Below are 13,655 nucleotides of genomic sequence, written 5' to 3'. Positions count from 1 at the left end.
CCCCTGCGCCACGGCCGTGTCTCTTCGGCCCCCACGTCCCCACGTCCCCTCCTGTCCACATGGAAAAGCCACCCCCAGGTACCCCTCCCTCTTTTTTTTGGACTCTTTTACCGGCAAGACCATCTCTCCAAATCATCATTAAAGTACATTAAAACGCATCTAAAGTTATGAATGGCAACAAACGGCCTTTTAGTGCCTGCCAATATTTTTTTTTTATTAAACGCTGTCTTGATTTTATTGCTAACGCTGCCCACGGAGAATGCTGAAATGCAGCAGGAATGAGGTTTTATTTAAACCATAGTAATTTATTTTTTAAAAACCGCAACTTTAATTTGTAGGCCGTGATGCTTACCCGTTCGTTCAGATATACACTGCTCTGGAAGTAGTGGGCAATTTTATTTTCTGAGCATTTCGATACGGAGCAACGTATTTTTTCCGTTTGCTTTGGGGGCCTTCTGAGCTAGCCAGGGTTTTGAGTCTTAGGCGGGAGCAAAAAGGCGGACGAAGAAAAAGATACAGCTTTGCAGTTCTACTTGTAATTTTTTTTTTTTTTTTTTTTTTTTAAATATGCTCCTGTCAAGGTTTATTTCCCATAGCAAACCACCCTTGCTACTGCCAAGAGCTCGAGGCGGGGATAGATTAAATACCGTATTATTCTCTTCGTGGGAAAAAATAGGAAACATTTGCTGTGCCCATCCGATCTCGTCAAAGACGTAAAACCAATTTCAGTCTATGGGAATTTAAAATCTGAGGAACGAAGGATGCGCGGTATTAGATTATAAACCAACATATGAATACACTGGAAATTACAGTGCATGTCGTTGAATGCCGCAAGAATTACTTGAAGAGAAACTGAACTAAATTTATTTATTTATTTATTTATTTATTTATGTTTTGCGCTTTAGACTCGGAGTGAGATACTGCTCTGACAATATTGTTTCAACAAGTACGCTAAGTACACGGTAATAGATTGCTCCCTTCGTCCCCTGCATCGCCCTGTACATCTGCTAAAATGTAACACATAACATTTTAATTCATAGGGGAGCTGAGACAGTAGAGACCCTACATTGTTTATGTACATTTTTTTAAATTTTGTGTTTGTTTTGTTTTCAAATCCTTGTTTGTTTATTCTATTGTAAAATCTTTCTTTATACATCTGCAAATAAAACTCTTCTCACATATAGCTCTACCCAGCAAGTCAGACACAGTAACTTCTCCACCACCATTTTAAAACATTCTCGGTAAAGCGGGGAATATAAATAATAATTGTCTATGAACCGCGTGCAAGGACGGATGTCGTGAAGTAATGTATCACGTTGCTTAATTATTTTCTTTGGTGATATATTTACTTGTAAAACATATTAGGGATGTATTTTAGGACTCTGGCGGCAGATTGGTGAGAGGGGAATATGTAATACAACAGCAATTTGTAGCTGAAAATGTATGTGCCAACAGCTTTTGGACGGTAAATGAAGGTAATAAATAACACGAGCACACACACCTACATACCCCCTCCCCCCCTGCTCCGCAACGCTATGAGGCCTCATCTCCTGGGATGGAGGCAGGACGGAGAGCTGGGGGCGCGGAGGGCTGCGTGGGTGCAGCCCCGGGTCAGTGGGTACGCGAAAGGGCCGAGGCGGGGGGCGGGCGGACACGGAAGGCCCGCGAACATGGAACATTTTGCGACTCAAAAAACGGTAGACACCCCCTTCTTAGTGCCTTGAATGGCCCCGCGGCCAGGAGGACTCCGCCGGGGCACCCCCGCACCCCGCAGTCTCCTCCCGAGGGGTGTCCTGGTGGGCAAGGCACGGAGCTCCCTGCCTTTACTCACCTGACAAAGCCACTCACCCTTGGGGGACATTTCCTGAGTGGGGCCTTGAGCACGACCCGTGGCAGGGGGGTCGTAGAGGAACCTCCGTCCCCGAGACCGGGAGCGGAGAAGCCGAGGTGGCCGTCACACACCCGGGGTGTCCGACGGGAAGACACCCCTGTGGAGTCAGGGTGTTCTGCTGTGGGACCGATCCTGTTCCCACGGCTGGGACTCTCCTCTGCAGGTCCGGGAAACACGACCTGATCCTCCTGCTGAAGCCTGCGAGAGCCTCGACGCTGACTTTACATGGTAGCAGGGGTCCGATCCAAAATGTTACCTTACTCCTGCCAGCGATGGCGAGTCAAACGCTCCCTTTTTTACCCTGTGAAATATATATGCGGTAGAGCTATTTGAACAGTAGTGGGAATTTAAATTCGCTAATCCACGGTCAGTCAAGAAATGCTAAGCAGATTTGAACGGTGGGTAGTTCAGTAGGAAAACATAATCTTCAAACACTAGTTCTGATTCAATGTTACCTTTTTTTTCTTTTTTATTTTCCTTTCTTTTAAGAAAAAAAAATAAAAGAAAAAAAAAAAAAAAAAAAAAAAAAAAAAAAGCTGTTATGTTACTACTGTCGGCCATAATCTCATTGTGGGTTTCTTTCAAGGCACCCCTGAATTATATCGCTCTGGGGCACAGTTTGAAAATCGGAGATCCTCTGTTAAGATACACACGGCTCAAATCGTTCCTACCACCTTCATCTCCGACCTGTAATACATGTAATTTGCGGCGTGTCTCATGCAGTAATTATACAGCTTGCGAAATATAACGGAATAAATAGAATTGTTCACTCGGAGCCAGAACAAGTGCAATTCACAAGCGGCTTTCTCCAGGTAATTTAGCTCTTTCAGGAGAAAACGTTGTAATGTGATGGAGGAAAGGCGGCTGTCCAGTATCCGCAGACGAAGCATACCGGTGGGTATCTGCCTGCTCACGGCAGGTACGGTCAGTGGGAGACCGGCCCGGTAGCCAGTCGGCAGCCCACGACCCCAGCTCGGGGTGCAACCATGAGGAACGTCTGTCCGAGGCTCCGTCAGCCCCGTCTCGGGTTTTTGCTGCCTGATCCAGTTCTGCTGAAAACCCCAGGCCACGGGGTTGATGCCAGTGTTGCGCGGGTTGCTGCCTCCCCAGAAATGAGGTTGTACTGCCGGGTTTCCCTCGTTTATGAGGAGTCGAAGGCCCGGCTCGACGGGGACAGATCATTGCCTCCCTCAGGCTGTGTTGCACCCCGTGTCTTTACTCGTGGTCCCTGGCCCGGCGGCTCAGGTCGGAGGCAGGCCTGGTCCTTGCCATCGTGGCTGGCACCCGTCACCTCACAGGGACACGCTGTTACTCCAGAGCACAGCCCGACAGCACGGCCTGAAAACCAACTGCTAATGCACCTCTCCCGGGACGGGATAATCTCTCTCAGAAATTCCCTGACAGGCCTCCGAACGGATTCAGCCCATATTCCCACGCTCCGCGGCCGCGGGTTTCCCGCGCCCTGAGAAACCACAGCTCTCTGCGGCCCAGAGCGCTGATAGCAGCCGGCGGAGAATCCGCCCGCACACCGGGGGAAGGCTAAAATCCAGCACAAAGCTCAAGTCCTCCAGCACGACAGCCTCCTGGAAAACAGATCCTGCTCCTGCAGGTATTTTTTTCCTGTAAGTTATTGCACAAATGGTCTAGAGTAAGATCTGAGCGGCGGAAAGCGCTCTGCGCTGATCTCTGCCCAGGCGGGTCCTTTTGAATTTCAGAAATGTAAAGCTAGAAGCGCACAGTTAGCGCGGTACATGATACTTTCTAAATGTACCGTAAAGGTCCCCCAATAGCTCTAATTAGAGCTGCGGACCACCGCCGGAGAAAGGCGGCGAAAGCAAAACCTCTCCTTGTGCCCGACCAAATTCGCCCGTCACTCACAACACCGGACGGACGGCGGCTCCTCGCACGGCATCCCCCAGCCGAACACCGACGTCCCCCAGCCAGGCACCGATTTTCACCCTCAGCTCAGCCTCGCCGTTCCCCTGTCACCGCCAGAGAGACAGGCAGGAGATCACAACCTGCTGCCCTCTCTGCCTTGCAAATTCAGCCATATTATATCCACAGAGACACGGGGATGTGCGGCGGGGCTGTTCGCGGGTGATGCTGCGCGGGCGCGGCCAGGTGCGGGCTCAGCGCGGCGATGGCCACGAGGTGGCGCTGTCGGCCCGCGGATGCCGCCGGTGCAGGGAGCTGTCAAAAGTCAAGGTCACAAATCGTCTTTTTTTTTCCCCCCTCAAGGTCAAGGTTTCAGGCCTTCCCCGTCCTGTCATCGCCACGCAGCCCCCCCACAATCTTCCCCCTCCTCTACCTTCCCGCTGAGGCCGAGCAGCATCTCTCAGTCTTAAGGGACGGCGGCCGTGCTCCGTTTACCGTGAGGACTGCGGCGCTGCACTGCTATCATCCTGCTCTTCCTTCCCTGGGCCCCCAGCCCCGCTACAAAACCGCTGTTTAACATTACCGAAACATTTATAGTTTAGGAAGGCTGGTTATCAGGCGTCCCTGCCCAAAAAGAAATACCGTCCAAAAAAAACCAAAAAACCAAAACCAAAAAAAAAAAACCAAAAAACCGAAACACCACCATCAAACCAACAAAAAAACCCAAACCACCCCAAACCCAAAAAACACCAAACACCAACCAAACAACAAAACTCCATCACATATACGTAAGCTACATAATGGAAGACAGCAGTATCATAATTACAAGACAGATACATTATATTTTTCTTCTGAAATGCACGTAGATATGGAAAAACAAAGAGCATTTCTTTCAAGTTTTATTACAGTGACTATTTTATTAACAGTATTAATACTACTATACCTATCTACATGTCTCAGGTTTTCATTTTTCAGTAGAAAGATAAAAAAAATGAGGGTGCACAAGTATATTTTCACAGTGCGCTGATTTTTTTTTTTTTTATTTACAAGATAGCTTTTTATAGTGAATAAAAACAAAATAATGTGCTGGTTGAAATAACTGATTGGATTAAAAGGTGCTGTAAAAAGAATCCCTAAAGGTTCTACTGCGGCCTCATAACAGACAATAAACAAGGAGAAACGACTAATTACTTATAGATCAAAATATAGATTATATAGATCAAAATACTTCTGGGGAAAATGTATTTCAGTTCAAAGTTCTTGAATATTTTTTTCCAGAAAGTTTTTGGGATTTTTTTTCCCTAACTGTAAAGAATTGCCAATGTTCACGGCTTTTGTATCCACCCAGAGTCAAATATTTAAAAATTTCCGGGGACTTAGAATATTAATTCTTGAAGATTATTTGAGGTTTAAAATAGGCAAAGTCCTTTAAAAAGTATCTACTGTACGGTCTGCAGGAGAAAAAAATCAACAACATCAAACAGTTCAGATGACAAAAAATCATCTGCTGAAAATAACAAATAAAACCGAAAGACATCTCCAAGCAAATATTTCCCTTCTATCCCTACTAGTTTGCGATGGTTTAAATTTACTATCAAGATAGATCCTCCACAGAGTTTCCTTCATTACTGATGTCTCTTAAATCGTTATTCAGTACCTTCGAGGTTTTATTATTACTTTTTGACATTAAATGCATTGCTTAAAAACATACAGTAATTGTACTTTTTTTTTTCACTATGGTTTACCTGAGCAGTCATTCAACATACAGTTTGGATTGCAATGGGAGAAAACCAGCTTATATGTCCACATCGACCTCCTCACGTTAACCAGCTCTCGCATCGTGGCCACGAAGAGTCTTCTCAGATAGTAAGGTTGTAGAAGCACTTAGAAATTTTTCAGAAAATTGTGTGTCTTAGCTGAAAGTGTATCTCTCGGGGCTGGATATGTGAGCTTTACAGTCTGTCAGTGATACTGGCTGGCTGCTTGGGATTTCAGGAAAACTGTCAGTTTTAACCATTTTGCTACAACAATATTAAAAAAAAAAAAAAAAAAAAAAAAAAGGAAAAAAAAAGCTATAATTCCAAAGATACAGATCTCTTGTTCTGAAAGTAGAGTTTCATTGTCTTTTCTCTTTTTAATTATTATTAATAATTATTTTAATCTGAACACGAAAAAAAAAAAAGTTCTGAAACTTTTGAGTTGCTGCTTCTCCATTTTTAATCCACTAACTGGTAGTCTTCAATTTGTTGATCACTTTTTTCTCTTTGACTCTTCTGTTTTGGAACCAGATTGTGACCTGTCTCTCTGACAGATTTGTAGTTGCCGATATCCTCCTCCGTTTGTCTTTGGTTATGAATTTATTTGTAGCATATTCCCTTTCGAGTTCTTTTAACTGGACCTTTGTGTAAGGCACTCTCTTCTTTCTCCCACGTCTGTACGAGTTGGCATCGGAGGGATGCGAAACGACGTCTGGAACAGAAAAAAACCCATGAAGCCAAGCATTAGAAAATCGCTCGAACCGCTCAGGACATCTTCAAGGGATAGAGAGGGGGGTTAGAATTTCAGATCACTCCTCCGCCTGCCCAGCTCCAGCTTAGCTACTAAAGCCCTGCTCAGCATTTGGGGTTGCCCTTTTCTGGTCTCAGCGGACAGCTTTTTGGGGCGGAAAGGCTCTCTCCTCTCACGCAGACAAAAAATAATAACAAGCCCCATTAGGCCCCAGAGTGGACTCCGGGTAGAGTCTCGCGGGGCAGCGCCGATTTACCCAGCCTGGGTGCTATGGAGTGTACGGAAAAAACCAACACCACAGACCTTCCCGCGGCCCTTTTCAGCTGTTTCCTCTCCCGGTGCCGGCGGCAGTGCCAGGCGGACAAGGCGGGATGCGCTGTGCGCCGGCGGGGGGCAGGGGGCGGCACCGGGGCCGCTCCGGCGGCGCTGGGGCATGTGCGGACCAGGGCGGGATGGGGCCGGGGAGCGCGGGAGGGGCGGGGAAGGGTCATCCCGAGGGTGATCCCGGAGCCCTGCCGGCGGGATCCTCGAGAGGCGCGAGCGGGGGAGGAGGAGGGGGGGTGGGGGCAGGGGGAGTCATGCAGGTGTATTACCCGAAAGGGTGGATTTCCAGAGGTGAGGCGGCTGGCTCTGCTCCTTGGGGCAGTACACTTGCCCGTTCCACCCATTGGTGATGGCCCAAGGCTGGTAGCTGTCCATAGGGAGCAGGGGATCGTGGCGCGGCTCGCCGGGGCCGCCGATGGCGGGCACCACGGGCATATCCAGATAGCCGGGCACCGGCTGGTAGGGCCCGGCGGCGTAGCCCTGGTAGAAGGCGAATTCCTTGGCCCGCGACGTGAACTCCTCGCCGGAGACGGAGGTGTCCATGTACTTGTCGGCGAAGGTGGAGGCGGGCTGGGCGCAGGACTTGATGGCGTTGTGGTGGGTCATACGGCAGGGGTAGTATCCGCTGCCGAAGTAGCCGTAGGGCAGAGCGGCGCCGGAGGAGCTCTGCACGGCGGCCGAGCAGGGGCTGCACTGCTTGACAGCGGGCTCGGCCATACCGGCGGCGGGGGCCTCGCTGGAGGTGTAGGCGGCGGCGCTGGGGGCGGCCAGGGGCGCGGGGTGAGCCATCAGGTTGCGGCAGGGGTTGGCCGCCGCCGCCGCCGCGAAGTTGCTGCCGGCGTGAAACCCGTCCATGTTCTTATTGATCTCATCCAGGCTGTTGTCGTAGAGGAACATGACGGGCTCGATCCAGCGGGGGTGGAGGAGCACGGAGGCTGTCATAGCCCGCTCCGCATTGAGACTAGTGGCTCTTTTTTAAAAGCCCCAAAGACTGAAAAAAGAGATACTCAATCTCCGGGACTTGACCAAGGCTGACGCGCCAGTGTCGCGCCAGGCCGGCCCTCATTGGGCCGCCCGCCCCCACGTGATATGCAAAGCAGCTGATAAACATCTGAAGGAATAAAGTGGAGATAATTAAATAACGCAATAACCGCGCGGGGCCGGGTCCTGGCCCGGGGCGCGGGCACGGGCGCGGGCACGGCGCGGTCCTGCTGCCGCAGCGCGGGGCGCGGGCGCCGCGAGGGGGCGAGGGGGGGCGGGCGGGAGGGGGCCCGCCCGTTCGCCCTCCCTCCCTTCTCCCTCCCTTCTCCCTCCGGCCCTCCCTCCCCTCTCCACCGAGGCGTGAGCATTTTGGCCCCGTTGTTGCCGCGGCGCGTTCCCCGAGGTGCGGGGCTCCCCTCGACCCCCCGCCTGATTTCTTCTGCCCTCCGCCGCTTTCCTCCGGCCTTACCAGCCTCGAGCGCAGCGGAAGTCACGGAGGTCTCTCCGAATCTCTGGGGAAAGATGAACCGCACCCTCTCGACCTCCTTCCCCCCCTGGTCTGGACAGCCGCCTCTCCCCAGGGAGCACTGGCCAGGCCCCGGTCGGGAAGCGCGGGGAGCCCGCCGCAAGATACGGGCGGAGAAGCGTTCCCTGGGCCGCACTCCGGGCCAGACGAGGCTCCCGAAACAGAGCCTCCCGGGGTCCATTCTGAGTGTGTTTTCCTCCTTCCTTCCCGCCCGTCGAAAGCCTAATACCCATCTCGCTCCTCTCGACAAAAGCTCAGAAGTCAGATAAGAAAAACAGACCGGGAAATCCCGATTTTATTTATTCTTTTCTTTTAGGATGGGCTCGAGGAGCAGCAGGATTAACTGGATCTCCATCGCGATTCCGCTGTAGTATTTGTTGCTGTAATAATAAAATCCGGGGCCTACAATTCAGCTTGAATCTTTTTTGGCTGTAAAAGATCACATCGCCTTGTACAATGCGTGTAAGGACCCACGGTGCTTTTTTTGTGCTGTGAAGAAAAAAAACAACAAACAACAAAAGGTTTATTGGCTAAAAATACAGGGGTTTTTTTGAAGGTTGTTCGTCTCTGAAAGCGATAGCTAGGAAAAGAGCATTCCCTTTTCACGATTAATGCCAGAATTTTTCATAGGCCGAAATAATTTAAAATATTAATATTCCCCGCACTTCCCACCGGCGCGGATGTGTTTCCCCCCAGCATTCAGTTGTTCGCCCACAACCTTGAACTCAAAACGCTCCATCACTGAGCTATCAATAAACTTGACCTAAAGCAGCGTTCGTCTCATCGTTAACAGCTCGCAGCCCTCATGCGTGAGGACAAAACAGCACCAAATACTCCCACCCTGAAAACTAAAGTATTTTTTTGTTGTTGTTTGCGATTGCATGTCGCTTTGTTTTGCGCCTGACAGCTCGGCGTATTTATTATCCTATTGTGCTTCCCATTGACGTTGTAGCATTGTTTTGCTCGCATTGCTACAAGCGCAGAGCGGTCCCGGGACGTACATTGTTACCGAGCAGGCTTTTCCTTGCCTAGCGCAGAGCTGCCAGCCATGAGAAATGGCCCTTTGGTGCCCAGGGATTTTTTTTATTTTTTTTTTCCAAGGTGCTTTTGCCGTGCGATGGGTTGGAATACCTGAATTCGCTGTCATTCCCCCGCTATTTTGGCAGCATTTTAGCCGCAGTTTTTTTTTGGTTTTGTTTTTTTTTCCCTCTTCATTGTAACCAATAAAGAGTTTCCATGTTGACTTCGCATACTCTTTTCCGCATTCTTCCTCATGGCCAAAAGCAAATATTTATTCCCCGCATATTTTTCCTTTTCTTTCAGGCTCCAGTTTTGAAACCTCTGGATTCACCCGGCCAAACATCGCTCGACTAGCATGGATTGGGTCGGTTTGTTTCCCTCTGGTTTCTCGAGGCTGCTTCTGAAAACCGAGTTGCAGCGGGTGGGGGTGGGGGTGAGGGGGGGAAGAAGGGGGAAGGGAATGCAGCTCTATGGGGCAGCGCTGTTTTACATATGGGTTAGACACGGCTAGAGGCCAAGGTCAAGTTGAAAGTTGCAGTCTAGCCAATGTGAGAACTGTCATTCACAGTCCGAAGATCTGTCTAATTTGTTAAAAAGCGGGTAGCCATGAGAACACTAACCTCCCCAGCTCTCATCTCCTCCCCTATCCCCCTCTCATTCCCCCCCAACCCGCCCCCATCTCCAAGCTCTCCTCTCCTTCAGCTGCGGAGCGTTTCTCACTTATCTGCCTCTACATTTTAAGCCTCTTTCCATAAGGAGTGAAAAGCCATGTGAAACCGTAGCTTCTAGCCCAGTGTAAAGTGTACAAGTTGGTTAAGGTCTGAGGGGGAGAGAAAATGGGGGCGTGGGGGGGCATCCGGTCTACTGAGTTTTGGTGCTTGGTTTTTTTGTTTTGTTTACCCACTTGGAGCTGCTCCAGCCCTGTGTGCAAAAGGAATAAGGGAGATTAGATTAAAAAACTCTCTTTTTTCCTTTCTCTGCATCTCTCCATCTCTCTAGACCTCTATTTAAGTATTAGGGAAGAAGGCCGTGCTTTTCACTGCTGATAAGAGTAGTGATACAGCTCTCCCCTTCCCCTGTTTGCAATGACGTGGGTGGGAGTCAGTGAATGGGACGGTTTCCTCAAAACAGGCAAAATGGCATCTGGAAGGTGCGTCTGCAGAAACAAGAAAAAAAAAAGTTATTGTCGGACACGGGACTTTATGCCTTTGTTTTCTTTTCCGAATTTGACACTTTTAATAAATTACTGACACCGTGAGAGGATAAAAGCTTCGTCAACTATTTTAGCTTCCTTCCCTCTATTCCCAATTTTCATTCCCAGCTATAATTCTTTCACGGATTAATAGGTATCTTCCATTAAATATTAAAAAGGAACTGTGAGGGCTGAAGGCATCGAGCAGAACAGATGTTCTTCGAAAATCATAGACCCTGTAATGAATACCAGGGATAAAAATATGTCCGAGCCTACCCCCCCCCCCGCCATGAATATATACCATTCCCTACCAGTTGTGGAAGAGCTTTTATTTTTCCCAAATTAAGGCTTGGGATGCGCTGGTTAAATTAAACAAAACTAAGAAAACGTTTACTCGAAGCCACAGATTTAATTTATTTGGATATGCTCTAAAAAACAAAAAGCTTTTTTTTTTTTTTTTTTTTTTTTTTTTTTTTTTTTAAATTAACTTGATAATTGAATGTTTCCATGCATACAACCGACAGACCAATCAAAGCTTCTTCCTTTTTTATTTTTTTTTTCCCTTCTTTTTCGAGCGACAGAAAGTTAGAATACAGCAAATACAAGCGTAGAATATCAACATTTTCCAAGCGGTTTCATGCAAACATCCGAACTGCTTTGCATTTATATAGCGTGTAAAACATCTTGGAGAGAAATACATCTGTAAAATTATTTCCTCTAAAACTAGTATAAATTCCTTAGGGAGCAAGAGGATGAACAACCGTAATTGGTAGGAGGATTTTAAAAGGTGTTGAATTCTATCAGAGTCAGGCAATTTCTAACTGATTTTTCTGTTCGGCACAGACACTTCTCGCACTGCACGGCCGTGACCATCACAGGTATTATAAAATCCTTTAGTAGCATTTTCTTTCCGTGGCTGCAGCGAGAGAGGTCAGATGCATTTAAACCACACCGCAGGTGTAAGCAAGAACAGAATTTGGCCCTTACAAGTGTTTTGAACCAAGTCACTGTGTGCTCCTAGCGCCATGAAGCCGAAGACAGAGAGGAAAGCAGGAATCGGCCTTAAAAGAGAAAATATTAATTATTTGTAAATACCCCCATATGATAGGAATATGGCTATTTTCCTTAAGAGGCCTTGAAAATTCTCTTTTCTTAGAGAAACCAAAGGTCCTTGTGGCTGAATGTCAAATTTTGCAAATACGGAGTTTGTCGGCAGATAATCTCGAAGTTTTTTTGTTTTTTTTTTTTCTTTCCCCAAGCCATCCTTTGTGTGATAACACACACACGCACCCTCCGAAGCCCTGCCGCGGAAATGCCCGAGTGAGGGGAATTTGTGATTTCTTGTAGCATAGTCACAATCATACGAACGCAGAAGAAAAACTGTCGCCCAAGGAAATCCACTCTTACTTTTCCATCCACTGCTTAGAGCTAATTAATGAGCATGAAGATATAAACAAATAAAAAAAAGAAATCGTCGCAGAATGCTGAAAATATGTTTGTCACTGAGTTAAAGCCCTCTAAACCTGCTATAATATCTCATCTGCTAAGTAAGGGGCTAACGGGCTGTCTTAGTTCCTACTAATAATCTTCGTCCTGCAGAGCACAGGAGCATTGGGAGACGGCGGTGTAAAGTGATAGCAGGAATAAGACCTTAATCGAATTTGATTTTCATGAGCAAATGAAATTTACCTGCCAGTAGGTTAATTTGAAGCAGTACTGTCACCGCTGTTTTCTTCCACAATTTCTAAAGCATCAAGGATTGAGATAAACATTCCTGAGCCCGTTTTAAAGACACTTTGTATTTCAGGATATTCATGTGTTTCTAATGGAAGTAAGCAGCTTTACGAGCGGGGTTCGCAGGACATCTTAACTCTCTCCCTCCCACTGCGTGCTGGGGGGGGGCGAAATAATTACAAAATAAGGAGAATTTGTACAAGCAAATGCAGGAAGGAAACTTGTCTGGGAAGATTTGCGAAGAGCTTAATGCCGCATTTCTCTCAGGTATAAAAAGCGTCCTAAAAAAATCCTCAGGCGCACACTAGAGACCTACCTATTTCAGTCCACCCAAACTGCCACCCCCTATAAATAAGGTGTGCTCGAAAATCATATAGTCGCTTGCACCCGAAGTGTGAGACATGGTTTAATCTTTATGTGCAGAGAGGTCTCAGAAGATCGCTTAATTTTTAATTTTTTTTTTTTTTTCCTGTTTCAGGTCTAGAAAATACGCTGGAGGTATCTCATGTGATTAGAGTGAAAATGGGAATGATTCTGATTGTTGCCTCACGGACAAGGTCTCTTGCTATTTTGATTGGGTTTGTTTTCCCTACTCTTTCTCTCCCCCCCACCCCCAACAAGCCTGTTTCCAGAGAGTGCAATAGTTTTCTGTTTATATTTGGCGGGTGAAATCAACACAAGTCTGCCGTTATGTATTGGTAGTCAGAAGAAAATATTTTATTTAAACTGTCGTGTAAATGCGGCGAGGAAGAGAAGCCCTTGCAGGCTTTCGGTCAGCCGCAGGCTGCTTGGCTGCAGTGATAAAGTCCCTCCTACAATTTCAATTAATTTTGCCATGCAAACTGAGACAGATTTCTTCTCAATCATCTTTTCTCGCTCATACAAAGGTAGCCGAGAACGTTTTGATTTTATGCTTCTGATAATTTTGATGAGCGAGGAGGCCAGGATGACTGTGCAGATGTCCACTGCAGTGGATCAGGTCGGATACATCCTCCAGTTAAAAGTGTTCTAGTATGAATGTGTAGTAGCAACTGATAACAAAATTATACTTGAGTTAAATCTCCTTGATTTTGTTGGTTTTATCCTGTGATTTTTCGGGAGCTGGTGTTTTGAGGGTAAATTAATTCCTGGCCTTATCTGTCAGTAGGTCACAGTCTTTTTTTTTTCTTCTTCTTTTTTTCTTTTTTTCCTTTTTTTTTTTTTTCCTTTTTTTTTTTCTTTTTTTTTTTTTTGGGGGGGGGGGGGAGAGGGAGGACAAGGGAGGGAGAGGAGAGAAAGAAAGAAAATTAAGGCAGGGTACAGTGAGCTGCAGTGGCATATCTTCTCTATTTCTGCTGGGAGCTTGTAATAATTGTTACCACATGATCACATGGTGTATTGTTGCAGCCTGATTACAATTAAACTTATCCCTCCACCTTTTTCATTAGGGGAAGAAAAAAAAAGTTCTTCCTGAGCTTCAGGCCCACTTTGTGCTGTTTTATTTCCCTTTGAAAAGCTGTCGGAGAGAAGCCGGAGTTGCTCTTTAGCATGCGAGAGAAAGCGTTTCCACAAAGCCTTTCTCACTATAACATTCCTGTAATAACGTGAGATTTACACGGCATCCG

The 13,655-nt window shown here is 47.3% G+C and overlaps 1 protein-coding gene across 1 annotated transcript; it reads right to left on the bottom strand.

The window, feature by feature from the left end:
- Nucleotides 1–4,633: 4,633 nt before the first annotated feature.
- Nucleotides 4,634–7,653, bottom strand: HOXA13 (homeobox A13). Its single transcript, XM_071738669.1, has 2 exons — nucleotides 6,868–7,653; nucleotides 4,634–6,235 (listed from the first exon to the last, which is right to left on the bottom strand). Exons 1-2 carry the CDS (start codon nucleotides 7,538–7,540, stop codon nucleotides 5,991–5,993), a joined length of 918 nt encoding a protein of 305 aa, XP_071594770.1. The 5' UTR covers nucleotides 7,541–7,653; the 3' UTR covers nucleotides 4,634–5,990.
- Nucleotides 7,654–13,655: the final 6,002 nt, after the last annotated feature.

This window comes from Heliangelus exortis, chromosome 2 (assembly GCF_036169615.1).
Source record: "Heliangelus exortis chromosome 2, bHelExo1.hap1, whole genome shotgun sequence".
Lineage (NCBI taxonomy): Eukaryota > Metazoa > Chordata > Aves > Apodiformes > Trochilidae > Heliangelus > Heliangelus exortis.
Note: the sequence above shows the minus strand (reverse complement) of the source record. Positions and strands in the feature narration are given on the sequence as shown.